Raw genomic sequence first — 26,296 nt, forward strand, 5'->3', positions numbered from 1 at the left:
GCTTTCAGTTTGCAACCAAGTCCTATTTTTAACCTTGGAAAAGGGTTTCGGCAGGAAGCTGCAGGCCCTGCTCTGGTACCCATCAGCACGTCCAGCTGTGTGGGTGCTTGCACCAACCCTTCACCCCAAAACACTGCTGACCCCATGACCACCAGTGGGTCGGCGCCTGCTACACTTTGTTCCCATTGCCGAAGCAAACAGAAATCTCACATCTTTGTGGAAAGAGGGACCACACAACATCACGCTCTGCCTCGCGGGAGCCTTTTTGGGACACTCTCCCACCTGCTGAGCCTCAGGTCCTGCTTCCAGTCAGGGTGTGAGCCTAGGGAACGCTCCCGGCACCCTGGGAGTGAAAGCCCCATGCTTAAACATGAGGGTATATTTAGACAGTGTCAATCTAAGTTTGCACATCAACCTTCTAAATATGAAACCCCATCTCGGTGAGATGTTTAAGATACCTCATCAGCCCTTGGAAAATATGCAGGAATATTAATTAGCCAGATTTGGGTATTATCTCGTAATGAATAAATGAAGAGACTCACTGCCTAAGATGAATCACTGGTGGCTCATTGGGTTTTGTTGTTTTCTTTTAAGAGCTTTAAGGTAATTCACTCATTTTAACCCAGGCTGGCAGAGGGGATGCAGCCATGCCAGGGCTGGTCAGGGTGGGACACCTCAGTCTACCCCTAATATGCAGGGACCCTAAAGGCTGGTGTTTTACACCCCCTGATTTGGCCCCAGCTGCCTGTGTTGCCTCTGGGGAGAGAAGGACGGGGATGGGGTTGGAGTCCTGTCCCAGCTGCAGCAGCCCTGGGCCCAGGATGGAAGCGGAAAGTGCAGCCCTACTTCTCAAAAAACTTCTTTTTGACTTCTTCCCCTCCCACCCCCCATCCTCACCTCCTGCCGTCCTGCTCCTCCAGCTGCTTCACTGCCTCCAGCTGGGCCAGGATAGGAACTTCCCAGTTGCTGTAGAAACCCAGACGAAGGACACACTTCAAACGAAAATGCCAAACAAGAAATGGCTTTGTGCGCGCCCGGATGGCTGCTTTTCCTTGCCAGGATGCAGTGGCTCTGGGGCCCTTCTTTGGGGCACCCTGTGTGGCTGGGGAGGCTGTGGGGACACTGGAGGCTTCCTCACAGCCCCAAAACATGACGCTGAGCAGTGAGTGGAGGCTGGGGCTCCCCACGGAAAGGGCTTCAAAGGTCTCCATCACCCATAGGATGCTCAGAGCATGAGTGCACTGTGGGATACAGCAGCCATTGGGGTTTTGACATCTCTGCCAGTTCTGGCATCATGTCCCCATCCGGTCTTGGGCTGAGCAGGGGACAGCTGAGCAGAGAATGGGGACAGCAGCACTAGTCTCAAGGTCCAGGTTGGATGGCCTAGGTGATGGGCCATGTGGCAGAGTCACGCCCTGTGGGCACAGGGAAGCGGCATCGGAGGAGACGGGTTGGGATGGACCAGCCGGCAGCCGCTGTCGGCCGGACCCCATCCCTGGCCCCCCCGGCGTGTGGCGGCTGGCGGGGCCGGGGTGGCGCGTGGGTGCGGGGCGCTGCCGGCTGCCGGAGCTGCCATTGTTTGCCTTCAATCAAGATGTTTCAGGCAGAATCAAAAGCACCAACTGGGGAAATCATCATCACAAAAAATCTTGCGCCTGCAAAATAGGTCAAGTAAGACTCCAAAGAGAGAGAGCGTCTGATCTGCATTGCAAGGAAGAATAGCAACAGCTGTGATCTCCAGTATATATGGATGGGCTGGGGGGGGATAAATATATATATCCATGCATATGTATAACCGCTTACAGCTGTTGGGCCGTATGTTCATTAGGGCCAACTGTTTTGGAGGCAGAGGGATCAGCGCTAATCGGGAAAGGGAGTTTATCATCACATTCAGAGGCAAAAGTGTCAGAAGCAACTGCGGCCCCCCCGCCCCGCAGCCCACACCAGCTGTGCCACGCTGAATACACCCAATTCAGCGTCCCCCCAACCCCCCTAGGGCTGCAAGAGCTGCGGCTCCTGCCCCGGCTCCAAAAGCATCCGTAAGTCGGGCCCCAGCTCCCTGCCCAGTCCCAGACCCAAGCACAGTCCCTGGGTGCAGAGAGGTTGCCATGCCTGTTTCCCCATTCCCCAGACCAGCTCTCTGTGCCCATAGCCCCCTGCAGTGTGGACCCTTTGGTTATCCCTGCCTGGCGCTGGCCTCACAGGTGCCAGCTATAAAAATGAACCCAAAATACATATAAATCCTCCTGTCTGACATCAGGGAGGGTGATGGAGCCGGGGTAGGACAGCTGGCTCAGCCACCCAAAGTCGTTGGGCTTTGCCTGGTCGGTTGGGACCCAGCTGTCACAGGCTGGAGACAGCAGTGTCCCCAGCCCATGGTGATGTTCTCAGCATGGGGGACCCACTCCCCCCAGCACTCCAAGCTCCTGGCAGCCATAGAAGCATTAAATGTTGCAGGCTTTGGCTCCCATTGGTAGCATAAGGTTGCAAAGCCAAGCAGCAAGGACAACTTCTATTTAAAAATATCTCTCATTCAGGTGATTTACTTGCAAGGTGTTCCTGCCATCTTCTAATGCAGCTCAGACATGGGGCCTAACCTACCTACCAGGTCCCCTTCCTCGTAGGGTTATTTATTCGGGGCTGTGCCACTCGTAGGGCTGCAGATCAGAGCCACACAGTCACAGCACATTGCAAGTAGAGGGGCTCCTTCCAACCCTTCCTCTTCTGAGGATTTTTTTTTCCTTTTCCCATTTAAAAGGATACGGATACTCATCTTGGTCAGCCAGCTAAACAGGAAATGGAGAGTGGGCACCCCCCACCCCGTGCTGTTCCCAGAAAGCCTTTGACAGCATCCCCCAGCACGGGCACAGCCCGACCACAGCTTTACAGGAGTTTTGCTTCCAATCGGTGCTGGGAAGGGAAATAAGCGAACAGATTGCAATAAAAAATCCAACAAGCCCAAATTCAGCCAACTGAGCCCGAAGCTGCCATTTCGGCAGGAGCCAATCATGAGGCTGCGGTGGGAGCTTGTTTCCACTTAAACAAAACAAAATAAAATGAAAAAAAGCTCCAGCGCAGTGCCTGGGTGGGTGCCTGGGTGGGTCGGCTGGAGCGTGGCCGTGGCCATCGGTCTGGCTGCCCCTCACGGATGTGTTCCCAGCAGAGCCCCCCAGGCTGGGGGATGCCAACACAACGGGAACGTGGAGGCTGAAATCTCCAGCTCTGTGGCCGCAGACCATTTCTCTGCTCTGATAAAGGCAGCCATCCAGGGCGGTGCGAGGCCGTAAACAGGGAAATACCGCTCAAAGAGGAACAAAAATCTCAGTGTTTTTTTCTCCTGCAGGCCGTGGAGTATTATTTTCTTTTTTTTTTTTTTCCCTCCCCACATCCAACCCACCCGGTTCCTTGTCCTTCCGGGAGCACTAAATTCATCATGTGAATGCAAAGCGGGGCTTGTGCGGGGAAGGGAGCTGCGGTTCGCTCGAGCAGACGCATGCAAGGTCACACGCAGCCTTGCCATAAATTACAGTGTGTCCCACCATAAACAGCAACAGGAGAGGGGAAGCGCGGCGGCTTCAGGGGCCGGGGGCCGCAGGGGCCGATACATAACGTTGTGACAAGTCAAACAACTCTCAGGGTGTTCACTTGCCAGAGAAATATTTTTCACATCCAATCCATTAGGCAAACAAGATGAAAAAGTATTTCCTACTTTGCTGAAAAAATACCAAGGCTCAGTATAAAGCGTGCCTTAACAAAAAAAAAAAAAAAAGAGAAAAGAAATTAAGTGTGACCATCTATAATGTGTTTTTTCCAGCTGCTCTGACAGCCTTGCAGGCATCCCAGCCATGCAGGGAGGGAGCTGATGCTTTAAAGAGTTCTAACAGTTTCTCGCTTTTTGGCCTGTCCTGGTGTAGCAGGAACAGTAATGAGTCAGATTAGCTGGAAAGCAACCCCAGATTCGTTTCCCTCCCTCCAAACGCCCTCCCAACCCCACTTCACTGAACCAAACCCAAATCATTTGCTGCTTTCCTTTTTCCCTTTCCTTTTTCCTGCCAGGTCAGCAGGGAATGTGTTTCAAGGCAGGCTTTTTTTTAACCTACAACATGATTTTTGAAACAAGAAGATCCTCCCAAAGTTTGCCTTTCTTGCTGGCTTCTTCTGATAGTTTTGGACAAGTGAAAATCTAAAGGAAAAAGGCTTCTTCCAACAGTTTTGATCACTTCTAGTACCAGCAACCATCTCTGATGGGAAGACAGGGAAGCAGTGAAAGCAGCTTTGCAGACTGACTGGGGGCTCCTTGGGAAGAGGCAATTCTCAGCTGATGGCTGTCAGAAAATGAACCTGGCAAAGAACAAAAGAATCACCCCTAAACACCAGTTGTCTTTCTACTAAATTTTAATTTATTTCCTTTTTTTTTTTTTTTGACAAAGACATCTAAATTATACACTGAGTAACAACATGACCAGATATAGCAAATACCCCTTTTTGGTGAAATTCAAAAAGGGAACATAAAAGAAAGAGCTTGTGTGGACTCAGACGGCCCAAGGAATGCAACAGCCGCCACCTTTTTTTGGAGAAAGGTGAGACCTGTGGGGCAGGAGGCGAGTTGGAGTGGGTTGGTCTCATCCCAGTACACTTCATAAAAAAGAGTCTGGTGACCAGTTATAGTTTTGACAGAGGGAGAAGTCATTAACATTAACGTACAAGAAACATTACTGGTAGTGGGAAAAATGGGAGAAGGTTGCAAGAGGCTTTGGGAAGCATTCTCCGATGGCAGGGAGAGACATCCTCCATCAGAGCTGCAGTGGGGGACACAGCCACAGCCAGGGGCCCACACCCAGTGCTCGTGGTCAGAGCAGGGGCTTGGACTCATGTTTTCTGATGTGCCCTTGGAGAATCTCACTTTTCCACTACCTCTCCCCTCCAGGGTACACAATGGGGTAGGAGCAGGAGAGGCATCTTTCCATCTATCACAAAGGTAGAACCAGATTTAACTATGTGAAAGTGAAGCACAACAAACTCCCCATGGGAGAGGAATTAACCCCTGTGACAAACTTCTAGAGGCCTGGGGTGGGTCTGTCTGTCACTCCATGCCTTTAAATCAAGGCCGGGTATCTTCCTACCAGAGGGGCTCTAATTCAACCGTGAGTCACCACTGGAGGGATGGCGTTTAATGGGCTGTGTTATGCGGGAGGTCAGGAGAGAGGAACATAATGATCCCTTCTGGCTTTAAAAATCTATGAATTGATGAGAAGTGTGGCAGAGCTCCACCCATACCAATGAGAGGTTTGCTTCCCCCAGCCTCACCTTAAGGAGGGCAAAGCCGACAGCGTTGGAAGGACAGAGCCTTGCATGTGCCATTGCTGTAAACCAGAGCACGGCTGAAGGGCTGGGAGAGGGGCAGGGGCTGCACTGATCAGGGGCAGGCATTTCTGGCTGGCCCCAGGCAGTTGTGCAGGTGGTGTTTAGCCAGGTGCCACCCAGGGCAGTGAGCCCTGCAGAGGGTATAGCAAATGTAAATACATTCAGATAAGGAGCAGCAAGTGAACAGAACCTCAAATCCTTTTACATTTTTACCAGGTTGCACAGAGAAATGTTTACAATACAATGAGCATTTACAGCCATCACTGCAGGGTGATATACTTAAGATATGGTCATTTTAATCATCCACCTCCTTCCTCCCAGAACACATCACTCTATCATGGTCTTCCTCTCACTACCTTGTTCAGGAAAACCAAATTAACTGCTGGATTACAGGTGACAGTCTTGGCAGTACAGATGCACGCAACCAATACATGTAGCTACATGCAAACATAATGAATGAGCCAGCAAATGTTTCTGGATCCTGAGTTCAATAAGGCAATTTTCCCTTCCCAACTAAAGTGATAGGAAAATTACTACATATCTATTTTACACACATTTTCAAGTTTAACCAATGTGAGACTTAAAAAACAAATTACCCTCCTGGATGCTTTTCAGCTCCAGGAAGCCAACTGTGGCACAGGTGGGGTGTCACAGAGTAAATTTGCCACTGCTAAAAAAGTAGGGAGCAGGAAAGCACCAACTCAAGTCCCTTGCAAGGGAGAAGGATCAATGCCTGAGCCCCCTGGGGGACCTTGCTCTGTCCTGCCTGGACCAGGGGACAGGTACCCAAGCATTTCCCTCTGCATCTGGCATGCAATGCGGACAAATCCAAAGCTCAAAAGCTCAGGAGTATCCGTCACAAAGCTCTGCCACTCAGCCAGCACCAGGCGTGCCTACAGGAGAGGGCTGCAATTCTTTACAGCACTTGCATCAGGCAAATGCATTAATTGCAAGGAAAAGGTGATGCCGGGACGAATTTCTCCTCCTTGGGCTGACCCAGGAACAAGCCATGCCCAAATCTGCAGCATTCTTGATAAGCCATTGCAGCTGGGGAGTCACCGAGCAAGCTGTGTTTAAACGAACATCTCATGACTCCTTACTCAATCCATGCAAAGCCGGAGCTGTGTCACTTTGTGTCATTAGCTATTGCTTAACAGCTCACTCGAGCCCGCTCTTCCCCGCCCCCTCCCCAGTCGTCTGGTTTTTAAAGCAAGGCTGTGCTACTCCAGCAGGCATGTCCTGCCTCTGTGCTGGAGACAGATGCACACGGAGGGTGCTGACTCACGGACGCAGGCAGATTAAAGTTGGATTGCTAAAGCAGTTGCTGTCCCAGCTGTCCCTCTGCCCCCAGCCACAGCAGACAGCTGAACTACACGCGGATCAACCCTGAACCGCTACTGTACATCCTGATGTATGGGGGGACCTGGAATGAGCCCCAGATGATTTTAATCTGCCAAGCTGTAACACGTAGGCGGCCAGGGGCTGCTTCACGTACACTGCAGATGTTTGTGCCGTGAGGTGGAGACATCCAGGGGAAGGGAGGAAAAAAGAGCTGGGAGCTCCAGGGGTGTCAGCCGTCTGCCTGGGTCCATGAGTCAACTCGCTGACGCGTGGTAAAGCCACATGCTTTAGTACATGCAGCTTTCCCCATCCTGCCCGACAGTCCGTCTCCAGGAGGTGGAAGGGGTAATGCAGTCCCTAGTCATTCTCTGCCCTTTCGCAGGCAGGCAGCAAACAAAGCTGGCAAGCAGGGCAGTGGGATTATTTTACCATCTGTGCATTAGAAACTGGCCCAGGAGTCACCAAGCTTGCTTCATGCAGGACATGGCTGCTTTGGCGTGCTAATCGTTCCTGCCCACTGTCAGCTGGGGCTAGATTTGAACTGGGGGCGAGGACGCGGAAAACACATTCTCTTTCCTATTTCAGCAACTGCATCCTTTTATAGGAAAGTCAGTTCAGGGAAGAATGAAATCTCGTTTTAAAGAGTGCTTCTCATCTGCCGTTCATCAGCATCCTCACCCTCCACCAGGGCAATCCACAGCCAGGATGGGGCTGGGAGGACCTCAGGCACTGGGCAGCCAGCCCGCTGTGGGGCAGTCCCCCAATCCCTGGCAGGGCTAGGCGAGGCTTGCTGAGGTGGCGGGGTAGGAGAATACATTTTGCACATTTCAAAAAGGAAACCTGGGACCTGATATCTCATTCTAGAAAGTAATCATGGACTTAATTGCATTTTCCTGCAGAGTTGCCTTAACATCAAGGGAAAATCAACAGGGATTGTTCAACATCAAGACTAATCTCACATATGGAACTTATTGAACGGAGGAACCACGTTTTCACTGGCTCAAGGTGAAACACTGGGCTAAATTCTCCTTCAGCTGTGAGAAAAGCCCTAGGCATGCTCATCCTGCATTATTCCAACTGTAAAGAGCTTCAATTATACACATATAACCCTTCTCTCCCTTCTACAGCGGTGTCGCAATGCAACAGTGCCTCGTTATGATCAAACTCCTCTTTTATGGCTATAGGAATGTGTGGAAGTCTTCTACCCTCGTTACACAAATGACTCCTTAGCAGCTTTATTTTAAGAAACTACCCACAATTGGTAACACAACCGCATTTTATCTGTCACTGAGGGGAAGCTGTGACTGACACCCGAGCGTGTCCTCAGCAGCCACGCGTATAGGGCAGGTCCTATGCATCTAAGCAACTACAGTAATTCACCACTCCCTCTGCTCCACACTGAATCACAGTCTTGCTTCTGCTTACAAACTTGCTTGCTAATCAGACATTTAATACTATTTATGCATAGGGAGGAAATATGTAATTCCTTTATTGGGATAAAAAAATGATACTAAAGAGCAGGTCAAGTTCCAAATCCAGCAGTAGGTTTAAACCGATGTTGTTCCCTTTTTTTCTCTCTCTCTTTTTTTTTTCTTTTAACAGCTGTAGCTGTGCACAGATGGAAAAACATTTGGTCAGAAAGCAGCAAATTAGTGTTTTCAGGCTAGAATTCTGCTCCCACCGCTCCTCCATTTCCATGCAGCTCAGATCGCTTTACTTCTTCTTAGCACTGACATTTTTGCACACCCAATTCATGCCGTCCTTCAGACAGAGAAAGGTAATGTTAGTCAAGCGAAGGGAAAAGGAATCCCCCAATCCCACCCAACCACCACTCTGCAAGCACCACATTCTGACTCCTCACAGAACCCCTGCCTGTCCCTCTGTGCCCAAAACCACTGTGGGTTAAAAAAATAAGTGCTTCCTTGCTCAGTAGATGTTGTCACACAGAGGTCATTAAATCTTTCACCTGACCATAAAAAGTATCATCGTCTCATGACATCGCTATGTATAGGTCCTTCGAGGAAGGATCCCTTTGCAGTCAAGGTATGTCAGTGGCAGATGAAGACTCAGTTCCAGGCTCGGCTACAGATGATTTGTGTAATCTTGGGCAAGTAATCTTGAGACTGTGGATTTCAGGGGACTGTTTGTTATACAGTCAGCTCCCAGTTAAGAATACGGCTCTAATTCTCTGTTCATCTGCAAGCCTTGAAATCCAGATCCATGAAAGTCACTGCAATACCCAGATCTGGACCCTTCTCCTTGTTCCTCAGGGCCCCCACAAATTATGGGCCCTCAGGGGTCCCACAGGGATTCAGTGAGAAGCAATGTGATGATGTTTCAAGAGGCTGAAACATTCTTTAAGGTAGGTCTGTAAAAATGTGTGGGTGACTTTTCTGGCCACTGTAAGCAGGATTGCAACACTTGTGCCATGAATACCCAATTTGTGAGTTTATTGCTGAGATCCCAGAACGGGATATGCTATTGAAAGCCACAGCAATACTTCATCTGCTCCTGTCATTTATCTGTTAGGAGACGCGCACAATGGAGCTCAAGATGCACAGTCTCCTCATATTTGTGTCCCATCGAATCTGTTACCTCTGTCCTGCCTAGGAGGTATCTCTGCTGACAGGGAGGCTGAGATCAAAAAGGTGGCAGGTAGGGGTTTGGGGATGAGAGGGAGCAGCACATATTTGCATTTGGAAATTGGACAAATGTCACCTTAAGAGTTCAGAGCAGGGGATCTCACTGTATTATGTTCAGTGGTCATTTCTGGATCATTAAAACAATAATTAGACCCTAAGAAAGATCAGAGCCTTCAGGCCAACAGCCCCATGGTAGCAGTGTTGCTGGCTTCCTGCACCCTTGTCCCCAAACTGCCCAGGCTGCCAAGGACCTCAACTTCCCCAAGGACAGGTGGTCAAAGGCACAGCAAGGCAGGCCCTTCGGGTGAGCCGAGACCCACTGCCGTGCCTCTGTGTTGTCCCTCAGCCACAAAGGTGGTGACCATGTTGGAGGGGAGCTAAAGAGTTAAGAGAGAAGAGAGGGAGTCCTCAGGGCTTAATCAGAAGCAGAGAGGTTCTCACTTGAAAATACCAATTCACCTTGATAACTGTGCTATGTGACACTTCTTATCTGAAGGGGAGCAGCAACTTTTGAAATCAGCCCTTGTTGCTGTGTTAAATAAAGAATAAGTGAGCCCAGCCTGTGCTGGGGTGCACATGAGGCCCTACACTAATAACACTTCTAACTCTAACCTTGGGGAGGGTTGAGGTCTCCAGTTTCATTTATTTATCTCCACAGCAGAGATCAGTGTAAAACAAATTGTCTGAAATCCTCAGAGCAAATGGGAAAAGATGAGCGGTAGATTCATTTTAAGGCCCAGTAGCTTTGTGTCTTCCCCTTTCAATAACACTGATAACCTAGGTGTAAAACATGTAATGCCTTAAGCAATCAATAGTGTGGTTTAAAGCTTATCACTTTAGAGAGAGGGAGGGAGTGATTCCCAGCATGAGGAATGCCGGGGCTTAACAATGGGGCTAGGAGGAGAGGTGTCAAGCCTTTGACTTGATTGTGTGCTTTAGAAATCTGCATGATTGCCTGCAAAGAGTAAAACTAAATAAATAAATAAAAATGCTCCCACAATGATTTCAGCTTCCCCTGCCTCGGAAGCAATAATCACATTTGCACACATCATGGCATACAAGGCAGGCAGAGCTCCTCATTCATTTTGAATGTAGGTTTATTTGCTGAACCAGAACAGCTGAGACAGCTTAAAGTAATAAATATCAGCTGACACCCTCTGCTATTCAGCACAGTAATCTCAGAAACAATACATCACTGCAAAACAACAAACACGCATCCTATCTTCTACCTAATCTGACCACAACCTGAATTCACAGTGATTAAAACTCTGCCTGCTGCCATTGGGGAGCTCGGGAAGGGGAAAGACAGACCGTTTCAGCACCAGCGCAGCGAGGGTCATAAAGCAGAGTTTATGATGGGATTTACCATGGCTGGGAGCCTGGCTGCATGAAGCATTTAACGAGGGCAAAAGAATGACATAGCAAAATGCAAGAGGAAAGGTGAACTCCAAACAGGCTTGAAATACGTAAGTAGGTCACCAAACTTTTAAAGCAGGAATAGATTTTAAAAACCCTCTTCTGGCGTGAGTTAATTGACAGAAAAGATCACAATTAATCATAAGTATCTCTCTGCTTGCCTGTGATAAAGGGAAAATTAACATGCTCAGCTGTATCAAAGAGGTACGTGTGAGACGCCTTCCTCAGCTACATCCGCAGCTTCTGGTGCAACTTTTTTGGGAGGGGGGGTGTTCTGCAGTGTCCCCAAATGCTTTGGAGAATAGCAAATGCAATGAAAAGCAAAAGAAACTAAAAGGTATGTTTGCAGTTTTTCTACCGAAGGTCTGAAGCAGGATGAAATGTTGGTAAGATAGAGAAATCCAGGGAAGCTGCTACAAACACAAAGAGCTGCTATGGGAAAGGCACACGGGAAGGAGGAAACAGTGCTTGAAAGAGTCTAGTCCATAAGGAGTCAACTGTTGTCATCCTTTGTCCCTACACACTCTGTCCCTATATCTGCATGCTTAAAAGATGGCTCTGTGAAGAAAGTACAATCCCTACAGTAACATTTAGATCTTGATAGATGTCCTTGTGCTGCTTTGTTGAGACACAGAGTCATTGGCAGGTACTCTGAGGATCGAGGCGGATACAATATTAGTATTCCAGCCTCAAGTCAACCCTGGGAAAACTTAGCCAGGAAAAGATTTCAGATCTTTCAGCTTTGCCTCTCTTAGCTCCTTAACAAGCAGCTAGTAAACTTTACCAAAGCAAAGAGAAAGAACCCCAGGGAAGAGCATAATGCTCCTTGCAGAGAAATGCTGCTCAGCACAACCCCGCCTTGCTGCAGTCCCATCTGCTATTGTGCCAAGGGAGTTGTACTCCAACGCCCTTTGGGAAAGTACTGGTAGAGCCTTCCCTGGGAGAAATAAAAAGTCCTGCTTAAGATTAGCCCACTGCTTGCTTATTCTCTGCATTATCAGCTTTGTGGCTATGGGAGTGAAGTAATCTGACTTCAAACACAGCGAACAAGTCCTTTCCACCCCATAAAAAGCCTCCCGATTTCTGCTCCCCTGCAAGCCAGGGATCAGGCAAGGCCACAAACTTGTGACCCCTAATGTGACCTTAAGGACAGCAAAGCTTAATCCTTTCATGTAATCCTCTGTCTGCCATAACAAATTGGGTCAGGCAAGTGCAAAATTCTCCATCTCTAGCATTTTTGGTATGCGTTATTTTAACCGTCACTTTCTTCTCCCTCAGCACAGGCAGGACTGTGCCTTCATTATCTGTCATTTCCTTGCACCTCGAGTCATCATACAGGCTGGCTTTTACAGGATCCCGCCAGTACATTATCCATTGTTTTTTGCCTGGGCGAAAGCTTATTTTTTTTGTCCTCTGAGGCCTCATATCCCTGATGCAGCACTGTAGACTCCTTCCTTACCCTGCTTAAAAATCAGAAGACACTGCCCCGTAATCTGGAAACAGGGTTGCTTTTCCTTAACATGCTCTGCCTGCCTCAGGAGAGCTGCAGTCATCAAAACTGGTTTTAAATCACATTTACAAGTAGCTCCAGAACCTTGTTAAGATGTGGAAGATCCCATTCAGCCTGCCCTGGCTAAGACATCTTTAAGACAAAACTTAAGCTTTGCAGATACCATATTGCCAAGGGGGTCCTTTTCTGGTTCAGTCCTTATGAAAGTGCTGAATCGTAGCAAAGACATAACTTGGGTCTTGGGTTTCACTCTCAACTGGGTTGAAACAGCCAGGGAGGAGATGGAGGCTCAGCCCTTCCCACAGTCCTTTGGGCCAGACGGGCTCTGGCATAAATTAGAGAAGTTTAGTGGCTACTCTCAGTTTCAGTGGCTTTTAATGGTCTCCAGAGAGCCATTATGTTTGGGAGACTTTGGACACAATGCGCTGCAGCATCGTTCTGGAGGACAGTTCCTCAGGGCAGGCTGAACTCCTGCTGCCTTGATCGGAGATTCTTGCTTCAGACAAGAAACAGGCTGCAGAGCACAGATTGGTCCAAAGCCTTGAGGCATATTTAATATCACACCCTGGCCCCTACATAACACCTCCAGCAAGAGGGCAGGCTGCAAAGCAGAGGAGTCCTGCCTGCTTTCACCCCACCACAGCCAGCCAGGGTGAGATGTACATAGCTTTTGCACACCAAGGGCTACAATTGGAGATCTGGTCACAATACAACCCCAAGAGAGCCTACGTGGCACCAGAGAGCTGTTATGAGGCAACAGTTCCCTTGTGTTCCTCTGCTGACATCAGCAATCACCTCCCTCGCTTGCTGAATCCTGTGCAAGGGGCTCAGTGTAGGCTGTTCAGGACTCTGCTCCAGAGGCACAGCCCAGATGGCTGTGGCAGGGACAAAAAGCTTTCCTGCTTTCTGAACTAGAGCTGAAGGATAAGATCAGACCCAAGCAGACAGTTTGCTTGAAAAAGCCTCTGAGTGTGAGTGATGCCACTCCTCCCTCAATGGCACCATGAAGTCTGATTAACACAAGCGCTGCCCACGGTTACAGTCAGAAGGTAATGAAGTCTTCAGCTGGCATAATAGGGGCTGCCAGCTGGCATCCTGAGACGCCGCATGGGGTTTCCAGTTAACCCAGTCACCTCTCTTCTGAGCCTGCTCAGGACACTGCTGGGCCCCTTTTCCAGAGTCCCCAGTGGTTAATTTTAAAAGAGAAGATGACTATATGGATTCCCCCCTTAATTAATAGTTTTATTAAATAACCCATTTCAAATACTAGTTAAATTCTCTAAATTTATATCATTCTATTAACCATAATCTAATCTCATTAACCTTGAAATCCCCAGTCTTAACTACCCAGTTCTACACACCATGGTGCAAGCAGCTAAACTAATTAAATGACCTTCAAACTATTTCTCCTTCATGTATTGGCATTATTTATCTTTGCTCACTGCTCTTCCTTCAAGCTATCACAAACATCTTCCCCTATGAACTCTGTTCTTGCATGTGCTCAGCACAAGATATGCCACCACTCTTCAGTGATGTCTCCAGCTCTACTCTAGCTAATACATTCCATCAGCAGCGATGGTTAGTGTACCCACTCCTTGGCTTTCATTCTGAATACCTGATGCTTCCTCATCTTCACTTACTTTGCTGTCACTCACTGTCATTTCTCAAAGAAGTTCTTAAAGCAGTGACCTGAGGTTCAATTACACATACAGAGCTCATGTGCTGAGCCACTGGCAGAGATACTGTGTACTAGGATCCTCAAAAACATCATTCTTGATGTCACTCTTTAAACAAGTTCTTTGGTTCTCCTAAATTTTCAGCATGTTGGCCCCTCCTTAAGGGTCCCAGGACTGAAGACACCATTTCTTTCTAGGCTGATCCAGGTCTCCCAAACCATTTTGTTCAATTTGCAAGGAAAGGGAGTGCTTGGATTTGACAAGCCTGCAGTTATGCCTGAAGAGAAATGTAGAGGCTCTTCTTATACGAGCTACAGAGAGTTTGTGATGTCCCTGACCTTTCTGCAATAATCATTTATGGAATAAGCTGCAGTATTTAGGGAAACGAGACTGCCTACAACAAGAGGGACGTTATCTGACCTGCACCTAAACTGTCTAGATAAGCATGATAAACACAATATATTGGCCTGCAAATACTTTTATTTAGCTCTGGTCTTCTGTTTTTTGGAAGTGAGCGCAGAAGCAGATTTCATTTCCCTGCTAGAGGGTATTGGGCTGTGTATTTTACACTATTGAATGTATAGGGATGTGCTGTACTTCAGGGAGGAGGCACAGGAAGAAGGTACTGTCAATTAAGAAGGGTGCAGTCCACTCCAGAGCACACAGATCAGCTCAAGGAGGAGGCATATTTCAAAGCCCACAAACAGAAAGTGCCACTTCCTATTATTTAGTTCTTCCACATCCAACCCACATCTCTGAATTTCACCTGCTACTTTACTGCTCCTTTACAGCCGGATGTCCATAAACCAGAGGAGGGCCTGGAGGAGGGAAGAAGGTGACCTATGCTTGCCTGAAACCCTGTCAACTTTCCTGATCACATTTCTTTGGACTGGAATATACACTGCCAGTGTGGAATGCGTTTCCCTCTACCACCACCACTTCAGAATAAAGATTACAGCTGAAGCCCTTCACTAGACTGGCTGGAACATAGCTGAATTTGTATCTTAGCTAAGTAAATAAAGGCCCTTTGGAGGATACCATCTACAACATTTAGGTCTAAACATCAGCTTGAGAATTTGAAATTAGAAGAACTGCTGTACTGGGTCAGACCAATGGTTCATCCAGCTTTCCTTCTGGATGCCAGGGAGAAAGACCATGTATGAACAGGATGTCTCTTGCTCTGTTCTTCCTTCCCAGTCCATGGCCCAAGCTGTTCCTCAGTCAAAAGCTGCCTCCAGATCTTAGTGGTGATTGCCTGCAGATCTCTTCTTCAGAAATTCACTTAGTATTTTTTTTAAGACTGGTACATTTGGTCTCCACAACATCCTTTGCCAGTGAGATCTACAATTTAATTATGCGACTCGCAAAGAAGCACTTATTTTTACTTCTTTTAAGCTGCTGTCTGATTATTTCATTAGGAACACCCTCCCTCTAGCAATGTGAAAAACAGCATACGGTCTGACATTTTTATACCTTATTTTATAAATCCTGAAGGTGTTCCCATTGTCTGTCCTCTCTCTTCCAAGCTGCAAGTCCTAATTTATTTATTATCCTTGTATACAGATGGCATTCTGTGCTACTGATCATTCTCAACAGAGGATTCTCAAATCTCTCCTAATTCTGAGAAGATATATGGACAATATTTTTTCAGATTAGGGTAGTTAAGTGCTAGAAGAGGTTACCTAGAGAGGATGTGGAATTTCCATGCTTGGAGATATTTAAAAGTTGATTGGACAAGGCTCTCAGCAATCTCCTCTAGACTCACTGTTATCCCTGCTTTAAACATGAAGTTGGTATAACGATCTCCTGAAGACTCTAATTTTTTGTTGGACTCTATGATTCTACTACTACTAAAATCTTTTTAAATGGGGCAGAGGCAGAAATTAATGTCATGTTCAAGGTATGGGTCCACCATGACTTTAACCTGCTAGAAAAGATGTTTCTTGTTTGCTTTCCTGTAATTGTCTAGTGTTTGGATTTTCCTCTCTGGCCTTTGACGAGCTGCTGTTCACAACGATCTGCTTCTGAATAATGGCAGCTAATTTTGAACCTACTGTCATATGTGTATAGTTGGGATTGTTGTTCCACATATGTATTATTTTGCACTTGTCAACACTGAATTTCATCTGCCCTTTTACTGCCCACTCAGTATGGCAGGCTGCTTCTGCCACTCTTGATACCCAGCTTGAGATCTGACTATCCTGAACATCTCTGTAGCATCTGCAATAAGGTTTTACAGAAACTGCAATGAAGATAAATGTCTTCACCATTCTGTTTCTTTAAATATCAGTGAAGGGAGTACTCAGATTTAGAGCACCGCAAATACTTCATTAATTCAGGAAAGCCTAGGAGTGAAATAAACAAACCTAGGTCCCATTTACATTACAAAGAGCTACTATACGGCAGGAACTGGCTGCAGCACAGGAGCCCAGGACACAGCTATTACAGTTCAGCACAGAGACACAGCTCAGGCCCTTTGGTGGGTTTTTGCTGCCCCACATGTTGTCATTAGAAGTGCCCTTGCCCCATGTGCAACTCTTGCATTTCTCTGGATCAGAAAAATTGATCAGTTTTTCTCTCTGGCGCCTGGGTTGAGCAAAATGCCAAATGACATCAGAAGTGAAGGTAAATCAGATTTCTAGAGTGCACACTTGTAACAGTCAAAGGGGTTAATAGTAAAAGACGATTTGTTTTGTGAGAATGATTAACCTGACAGCAGTCTCTTTAAAATAAATCAATGTCTTCATCTGGCCCAGCCAAGGGCTCCTGGGTGGGGAGGCAATCACTCTCCCCTTTCCCAGGGATGGAGGCATCCCAAGGGCCCATAGCTCTCCCTTCCCTTTGCACAGGCAATGAGACACACACGCCCCGCGTTCTGCGCTGCAAGGGTTTGGCTGTGCTGACCCTCCTTGGTGAGGCAGCTGGTCCAGCCCCACCCTGCAGATCAACAATCTTTTACAGATGGCCTGCTGGCACAGCAAGCCTTCTCCAGAGCCTCACCTGTACTCCTTCTCCTGAAAGAGCTGAACAAGACTGGATCTGCCAGACTCTGTCCCGGATTGTGTGTAGATTCAGTCCCTCGGCAATCTCCGAAGCAGGGGCAGCCGTCAGCAAATCCTGCTTGTTAGCGAATATGAGCACGGGGACTCCACTAAGCTTTTCTTCATCCAAAAGCTCAGCCAACTCCTGTGTCATTTACAAGGGAGTGAGGTGGGGGGAAGATGGAGAGAGGGAAGGGCAGAAAACTTTCAACCACCAGTGGTTGTCTCTAATTAGAAATATATTTAGGGCAAATGCTAGAAGAGTGTGTTCCAGTGAAACCTAGATCTTATTATAAGAGACCAAAAATGTATACAATCATCTCTGCCCAAGGTTCAAAAGCTATTTCTTCCAATTACAGGTTAGAAAAATCTTCATTTTGGTCTGAAATTAGCAGTTGCCTTAAAGGCTACAACTCTGTGTTTTACCAGTTCCTGATCCCAGGAGACCAAAACTGATGAAACAGCAAAACCCATGTAAATTGGCAGTATGAGGAATCTGTCTTAAGTTATTGCTTGACTGGCATTTGTACCTGAGCAACCGTTGACACCAGCCCTGATATCTTTGCTAATAATGAGTTTCAGGGGCTTGTTCCAAGTTTTATACACTGCAGTTCGAACAATAGAGGACTTTCCCCCCTTGCCCCAAAATGGAAATCTCCCTCCCACAAGAAAGTGCTTATGCTTTTGAAGGCACTGGCTAGGTGAAAACAAACTAAATCAGCTTTACTAGCTGGATTTTGGCTCCATATGCATGGCACACATTTTGGGTGGCATCTTGAAGAATGGGTTTGCTCATTCAAAAACGGGTGACTCAAAGAGATTTTTTGAATAGCCCGAATCTGAATCTGCAGTGGATCAATGATGGCTAAAACACTTCATGCCTAGGGTTGTGCAAGGGTCTCTCGTGAAACAAGCACCCAGCCTCAAGTCACTTCCCTATGGGAACATATGACAAACTCAGCAGAACTTGAACCTGTAGGGACTGCTGGTGTTGCAGACAGATGAGTGCATGAGATTTTTATGGGCTCCTTATTTAGCTGGAAAGGTCTCATGCTCACAGATACTGTCCTAACATCCTTTATCCACTGGGTAGAAACTTTTGGATTAAATGAGTGCAGTCAGGGAGATGCTAAACTGCAGTGGAAATACGACTCCATCCCCCCAAAAGCAATGTTTGGTTTGGAAACCAGGATGAGAGAATGGAGTTATAAACAGAGCTGGCTGGGAATTTTCAACAAAATAGGTCTTTCATCTGACACAGTTGATTTATTGAAACCAAAAGTGTTTGTGGAAATATGAGGAGGGGTCCTGGCTGACTCCACCTGACTCGGGCAAGCGCTCTAAAAGCTTCTGCTTCCTCTCCCTCTCTTTTGCCCAAGGAATATTTAATTACTTATATAAAATGAAATAGCTCCAGGAGGGGAAGATTGCCCCCATTCCTAGAACAACCAACAGTTCTGCTGTTGGGGTGTGTCCATGATACATGAGAGGCAAAAGATCAAGTACCTTCTTCAAATCAAGCAGAACAGAGGGCTTTAATCTAAATCTCCCCTTTTTTGGGGGTAAATTTGTTGCTAGCTATTTTGGGACACTGTCACTTTCTGAATTTTACAAAAGAAAGTTCAAAAGTCCTAATGTTGTTCCATCCTAAAACATAAAATGTTACAAAACATCAAAACTTTGCAAAACGGAAATCTTATTTTCTGGCCAGTCCTAGTTAGAAAGTTCCTAGCTTTTTTTCAATTACATCCAAAAGACAATCAAGTCAATATGATTTCCATTTCAATTTTGTAAATAAGAAAATAGGATTCCTCGGGGTCTTGGTTTGGCAACATTTAAAGGACTTAGAGAAGTTCTTGCTTTCAGTATTAGGCTCCATTTGCTATTATTGTATAACTTTAATGAAAACTGTTCTATTTAAACGGAATTAGGCTACCTATTTTCCTTGTTTCACATCTACCAAAATAATCTGCATTGATGTTGAAAGGCAAGTCCCTTGAAATGCAAATTTCCTTCATAAACAACAAAATCCTCTTTCTAACTTTTGTGAGCAAGGGCCACTCAGGAGCACTGAGTTACTTCAAAGGAAGCTGGGCATAAGTAACTTACCTGACCCGTTTCTTCAAACCTCTTCCTATCTGCACTGTCAATGACATAGATCTGAAAAAGAAATGACAGGGAAAGTTACTCTTCCCAGAAGACACTCTTCCACAGTAGCACGTGCTTAAGTGAGCTGAACCTAATAATTACGCTTTTGGGCACAAAGATCCTTGCTCTTATTTATAGCAAATGTTGACAAAACTTCATGATGTTCTGAAAGGAGAGGAACCACCTCTTTGAAAGTTGGGGGAGTGGGCAGCCACGTGGGTAGGATCAGAAAGGAGATGGGGGCAGTACTGGGGATGCACTCACCATCTTCATAGCCTCTGTTATCTAAAGAGAATAGGAGACCTCTGGTATTGTTTCAAATGACAGGCTTACAAGCTGAAGCTGAATGCAGGAGGGCAAAATCTGGGGAGCTAGACATGTTCTTTCACCCCAGCAAAGTGTACCAGCACCACACTGGTGTGACTGTGCCATGCTGCCCTCCAGCATCACCTCCTCAATAAGCCACCAATGCACACAATAGCACTCAGGGGACACAGGAATGTATTGGAGACATCAAGTTCCTCTCCGTCAGGCAATCCTACTGCAGCATCCTGGAGCTGGTTGATCCATCCTGTAAGACTCCATTTTCAGTTACCATGAAAAAAAAAATGGGAAACCTCAGTAAGGCAAGAATAGCCTCGTATGCCTTTTTAATTGCTTGGTACAGGAAGGTTTTCGAAGGAGAAGGATGCTGGGATGGCAGACAGGGACAGGACTGGTGACAAACACTGAGCATTCTGCTTCCAGTCCCTGCCATTCCCCATCAGCAGTGATTGAAGCTGCTAGCATGTCATCTGCATGCTCTTTGGTGGCTTACGGGGAGCAAGTGTCAGCCTCGTTTTCAGGGAATAGATGAGCACAGCACCCCGCCATCAAGATAAATGGCATCCTTGCAGGCAGTCTCAGCATAAGACTCCACGCTTCCAGGATAATTTCGACCAAATAGTAGGGGGAGGGAAGATCTCTAGCAGCAATATCTATTAAACTACAGGCACTCCCTTAATGAGCAGCACTCAAGTTGTTTGAAATAGGACCAAACACGCAGCAGGAGGATCTGTATGCCAGGCCTGAGGAGGTAACCCAGCAAACCTCACAGACCCCTCTGCAGATCACCTGGGGCTGATGTGCAGTGACAGAGGCTGGGGGACACGCGGCAGGCTGGACGCAGCTGCGTGGGGATGCGTCAGCAGTGCACGCACGCGGTGCCATGTGATGGGGAACAGCCGTGGGCACACCGTGACACACAGCCCCTCCCTGCAACGTGATCCCAAGCATGTGCACCAATACTGTATCAGCTACACCCATCCTCTCCGCCCCTGCCAAGCATTATACCCCTGTGCATCCCATCTGGGGTAGGAAACACAAACCAAAAAATGCTGCAGGGCTGCAGTTGTGTTCTGGGGTGAGACTGGAGTGTCATTTGCCCTCCCTCAGGACATCTCTGGGGAAGTTCAGTGACACGTGAACGCAATGGTCAAGTGCTACTTCTCAATTGAAAGGCAGCACCTCCCAGACTACGGTGCTTCTCTAACTGGGAAGGAAGAGCTCCAAGTCCCAACCAGCCAGGGTTTCTCCTGCACCGCTCTGTTCCTTGCTATGGAGTTATTTTGCAAGATGAGAACTGGATACAACTGTGCTCAGGGCAAAAGCAACAAAAGCACAGAGAAAGTAAAGTATGTGCCGAGTGCCTACTTCCAAACCAGCGAGCACTGTGCCAAATAGCTGCAGGTGCCTGTCTGAATATGCAATCAGCCAGATATCCACACCTTATTTGCCTGGGTTAAGCTTCCAAATATCACAGGTGTGTGATGCAAGACCAAGCTCTCATTCAAAGGCACCTGCATGGATTTGAATTTGTAATCACTTCCTGCTTTTTAATACTCTTTAGAGGGTTCTTTCTGTTTTGTGCAATACAGTTTAGGAGAAGAGAGAAGCAGGGGGTCCTGGGAACTGTAGTGTAACCTCATCTCCAATGTCCTTCTATGGCCAGGGCCACTCAAGAGCCTATTTTTGGCTGTGGTGCTTGGTAGCATAGTTTGCCAGTTTGAATACCATGTTGGAGAATGGAGCTTTGAGAAAGAAATCCCTGTAAAGCTGGATACCTCCTTTGAGAAACATGCCAAAACACAACCTGGAGTAAGTGGGTTGGGCAGAAATTGCACGTGATAGGACTGGATGAAGAAATAACATGAGGGATACATTGGCTCAATTTAAAGATGCACAGCCTGCACCAGGTTTGTCAGAGGGTAAAATTATTGGCTAAAACAGGGGTGAGGACTGGCAGAAGACAGAGAAAGCCATCAGCACATACTTGATTCCAGTTTTGGTGTGTACGGACATAGCAAAGCACTGCTCCAACATGCTGACATCTCCCAGTTTGGGACTGGGTGTCAGCATGGAGTGCAGGCAGGGGTGCTCAGGTCCATTTCTGCACCAGCTATTTCTCTGAATTCACACCGCTGTTTCCCCCAAACTGATTCTGCTTTTATCTACCTGTCTTCTTACTTATAGGAAAAGAAGGTTTTTTTCTGTACATTGCTTTAACTGGGGTGGGAGGGGGGCAGGGAAAACAGCCACTTTCATCTTCAATTGTGATTGAAGATATCTTCAAATTCACCTTTTGTTCTGCACCTCCCATGCAGCACACATTGGGAAGGGTGGAAGCCCACAGGCCAGTGTAGCTCACTGCCTTTGCCAGCAGAGTTTTCCAGATACTATTTTTCGGTTGTGCAGTCTCTGCAGCCTGAGCACCTGCCACAGCAGGCAGAGATCCCAGATCTGCTGCTTTGCAGGGCTGACTTTGATCCGCACACCTACTGCCTCCCTGCCACATACAGCAGCAGAGCTTGAGCTCAGTGGGCACGATCACCTCACAGCCACGCCATGTCTCTCTCCTCAATGGCCACAGAGGAGCACAACACTCATTTCTCAAACACAGACCTCTTCCCTAGAAAGATTTCTCCGTTATGCTCTGCAAAAACAACCAACTGGGTTTATGCAGTGGTGGCTGCCCTTGAACATCAGATTCCAAATTAAGGCTCAAAAAGGGTGATCAGCAAAGGAGATTACCAAGGGTTTATTAGTCACGGTTAAATAACAGCTTCATTTGGACAATGTTTTCTAAACCTCCAGGCACAGCCAGGACTTTCAGCACCTGGACATGAGCCTTAGTGTAGAGAGTCCTATTCCTAGTTGCGCTGATACTTCCATGGAAGTGCACTGAAGCTCCCGACACATAGTGAGTATGTGTGTGAGCAACAGGAGGGAGAAAGGGCATCTTTCCGAGAGAGTTTTCTGCTTTCCCATGGGAGCCCTGCAGTCCTTGCCTCTTCTTTGTTCCCACAGGCAACATTGCTTGGGGTGGGGAGAGGCCTGGAGCCCCGAGCCTGCCTTCATCCTGGCATGTCTGGCTGTAGGCTAGAGGCAATCTTTGAAATTGGTCAAGACAGCACTTGGAGGGTCCCAGGGCAATGCGGTCTGGCTTGGAAACACAAAGGTTCTGCACTGTAAATATAATTGTAGTCATCTGCAGCTAGTTGTAAGGTAATTACAGCTAAGTTGTCGAAATCATTAAAAGACGGTCTTATGATTAAAGGAGCAAAAGAAAAGACAAGGGGTCTCTCTGTGTCCCTCAGTCAGAAGCTTTCCTATCTGACGCAGACACAGAATTTAATTGTTGTGCCTCAGTTTCCCTACCTATAAAACAAGGACACCATACTGACCTACCTTTACACACGAGGCTTAAGTCACTAATGCCCATGACAGGCCTTCAGAGTCTCTGGTGAAAGGAGCTATAGATGGGTAAAGTACAAGTTATTAATGTTCTTTCATTTGGAGGAGACTGAGATGAGAGGAAAGGAACTGGCTATAAACAGCACCATCCTGTGAAAGTAAAAACATACAACCGAAGGATTTCTCCAAACATTACTGTATTTTTCTTACTGCACCCAACCGATCTTGCCATTTCGCTCAGAATAACTCCTGTTACAATGACAATGGTGTTGCTGAGGACTGGGACATTACATTACTTGTTTCTGAATTTCTGGCTGAGACCTTGGAAAGCCATTGCATGAACACAGCATTCAACTGCAGCCAATACTCACAAGGATATCAGTGTTTTCAAAATAGTTTCTCCAGTATGGCCTGATCTTCCTCTGTCCACCTATGTCCCATACATTCAGTTTGAAGCCTTGAGACTGTACACTTTTGATGTTGAAGCCCTGGAAAGAGCAGAAACAAAGCCACATAGAGCATAAGCCTGAACGGCTGGAGCATGTTCACAGGCAGACACTAACACCTTATATATCCCATGCCTGCAACGTGCAGCAGGATGGGCTGGGCAGCCACAAAGATGGATCGGCTGTTGGAGAGACACTGGCAAAAGCAAACACAGCCGCCAAACCATCAGTTTGCCAGCATTCCTGGGTCAAGGGTTAACACTGTCATGGCTATGGAGACATATGATGCAGTTAGTGCCCTGGGAAGGCGTAGCAGTGTAGGTGCAGGAAGAGGTGGGAGAGCTGCAGATAAGGAGAAAACAAGGGCACTGTGAGAAGCAGGGTTGAGCTCGTGAAAGCTGAGTAGACAGTCACAGCTAACATGAAGCCAGAGGTCTCAGCTCAATTCGACACGACACAGCTAATGCCAGGCTTAAAAGAGCAACAGCTGCACGTCTGAAGGGTCCATTTCATCAATTAGAGCACCAACTGAAAGTGCATTCAAGTAGAAAAACAGGATGTGGCGTGGGCTGGCAACGTGCTGCCACACCACCCAGGGGATTGGGGCTTGGAATTGGGGTGTCAGGGCTAGGAGCTCTGGGAGGCAGCTACAGGGTGGGGGGAAGCATCTCCCATAGCTCTCTAGCAACCTCCTCTGGAGCGATGCTGCAGTGCTTCTGATGGGAGACATCCCTCTCCCCAACCCTCAGGATCAACAAAAGGGGATGAGAGGCATTAGAGAGGGAGCACTGGTATATGCAGGACCCTTGGAGCTGGCTGAGTGAAAGATGCAAAGAGACAGGGGCTTGCCCAGTTCTGCAGCATCCACTGTACATGTCCCTGTTTGGCAAGGACAACAGGAACAAATCCATGCAACCCTAGCATGACCCAAAAGCCTTTTGCAGAACTCCACAGCACTCATCCACTTTTGCACTACCTGACAGATCTGGCCTGATGCTCTCTGGCTCCTTCAGGAAGCCTCTTAGGCAGAAAAGACACAAACTTAATGGTGCACCAGGCTCCAGCTGCTCCCCCTTTTACTGAAAGACTCTGTTGAATCATTAGTGCTTTGTATAAGGTGGCAGGTGGGACTGCAAGAACTGCCCTGAGAGGTAAAGGCCTTCCTCACCTGTGTTGGTGTGATGTGGCTGATGTCCTCTGATGCCAGCTGTTTCAGGAGTGTAGTCTTGCCTGCATTATCCAGTCCCAAGAGGAGGATTCTCACCTCCTGGTCCGGAGTGCTTTTTAGTTTGCGCAGGATTGACAGTAAACCCTAAATCCACAAGAGAGATCATAGTATTTATTTCCCCCCTGGACTCTCTCCCTCAGTGTCATGCCCTCCTCCCTTGAAATGGGCTCTGTAGGGTGGTAGATCCCAGGACATCTTGAATCCCTTCCTGCAGTCCCTATTCCCATTTAATTTCCCATTCCCCTTGCCCCCTATTTTCTTTCATCTCAGAGTATCAACGAGGTCTCAGACAGTACAAATGTCACGCAGTGAGGTGCCTGCTGGCTGCACTGCTCTTGTCACACAGCTGTTTGGCATTCCCTGTGCCAGGGAGACAGTGCCTACACACACCATGTGTAGGAGCTGCAAACCAAGTCCTTGCAAGCTCTTCATTATCTTTATCAGAAGGAAAACACCATTAATTTAATCTCCCTCCTAGTTAACTGCAGGGTACTATGTACCTGACATTGTTCTTTTCATAGTAACTCCCCGGTCAACTCAAACCCTGTTTATCTGTCTAAAACATCCTGGACCCGTGGGGCACGTGCAGTTCTGATTCTCAGGATGTAGCACTTAACAACTATCTCAGATCACCACACATCCTCACTAAGAAAAGCACAGTGGATTTCAGTCATTAGCCAGGCTCAGCTCTCTGAGCTGACAGTATCACTCAGGATTAGGAAACAGAATATCCAGGTCAGCTCATTTACAAATGGGCACCTTACAGCAGCACACCCAAGCTTTTGTCAGTGTCACCACTCGGAGACCTGCACCTCTCAAAAACTGCTGGAAAAATATTCCGGATCCTGGCACGTAACCAAGAGATGCAAATCACCCCATTTCCACCTGCCTCTCGCTGCCCAGCCCCACAGGCAGTTGCAGCCAAGGGCACAGGAGTGGGCTGACACACCACGAATGCCTGGGTGTCCTTGGGCTGCTCTGCAGCCCCTGCTTGTCAGGAGCTGCTCCTCAGAGCCCGAGCAGCACACACCACACTGAGACCCTGTCCTGCGCCGCAGGTGCTCTTGCAACTAATTTGCCTGAGAAAATCCAAGAGAGGGATACACCTCTAAGGGCCCCTTCTGGAGCCCTGAGCACTCCTGCTACCTATCTCCCTGACAATTCCCTTGTTGAAGCACTCTGAGCCTCAGAACCAGGAAGAAAGTTCAACTATCAGCAGAAACCTGAGCCCACAGGGCCCATCTCTCAAGCTTTTTTGTTCTCCAATTTGCAAAATGGAGACAATGCTTCTTGTCGACCTGCAAGGGTGTAATCAGTTAAATGTCATGAAGTGCTTTGTTGCTATGAGGAACTGAACCCTCTAAATATTCCTGCTGGGAGCCAAGGACTATTTGAGCCTTGAAGGTTGCTCCTGATCCCCTCCAGATCGTGGCAATCAGAAACTTGTCCTCAAGATAAAGAGCTGCAGGAAGCAGTACAACTGTCGCTGCTGCAATGCATCCCCCGTCTCCAGCAGTGCCCTTCTGCCCACTCTGGGAGAGTCCCACCTTATCCATTCGGAAACTGCTGCTTCTGACTGCTCATTGCACTGTTCCAAGGTGGGGAGTGCTTTGGAAAGGACACGGCACTACAGGTCATGATACCAAAGCTTTCAATAATGCACAGAGATTCAAATACATGTGACATTCGATCCATCCCTCTAAGCATTTTCAATTTCAGATTAATTTATCGGTTTTCCATTTAATTATCAGC

General features: G+C 47.5%; 1 protein-coding gene and 1 long non-coding RNA gene across 2 annotated transcripts in view; one reads left to right on the forward strand and one right to left on the reverse strand.

Moving 5' to 3' along the window:
• Positions 1-4,377: 4,377 nt before the first annotated feature.
• Positions 4,378-26,296, reverse strand: part of ARL3 (ADP ribosylation factor like GTPase 3) — a 30,342-nt gene continuing 8,423 nt past the window's right edge. The window contains exons 2-6 of the mRNA XM_064663175.1: positions 24,485-24,628; positions 23,242-23,358; positions 19,100-19,150; positions 16,950-17,135; positions 4,378-8,466 (exon numbers count right to left, since the gene is read on the reverse strand). Coding sequence (XP_064519245.1) covers positions 8,419-8,466; positions 16,950-17,135; positions 19,100-19,150; positions 23,242-23,358; positions 24,485-24,628 — 546 coding nt within the window. The 3' untranslated portion in view covers positions 4,378-8,418. The remainder of the gene's footprint in view (positions 8,467-16,949; positions 17,136-19,099; positions 19,151-23,241; positions 23,359-24,484; positions 24,629-26,296) is intronic.
• LOC135418176 (uncharacterized) lies at positions 13,018-14,925 on the forward strand. Its single transcript, XR_010432328.1, has 2 exons — positions 13,018-13,322; positions 14,741-14,925. It is a non-coding gene; the product is annotated as an uncharacterized LOC135418176 (long non-coding RNA).

This window comes from Pseudopipra pipra, chromosome 8 (assembly GCF_036250125.1).
Source record: "Pseudopipra pipra isolate bDixPip1 chromosome 8, bDixPip1.hap1, whole genome shotgun sequence".
Taxonomy (NCBI): domain Eukaryota; kingdom Metazoa; phylum Chordata; class Aves; order Passeriformes; family Pipridae; genus Pseudopipra; species Pseudopipra pipra.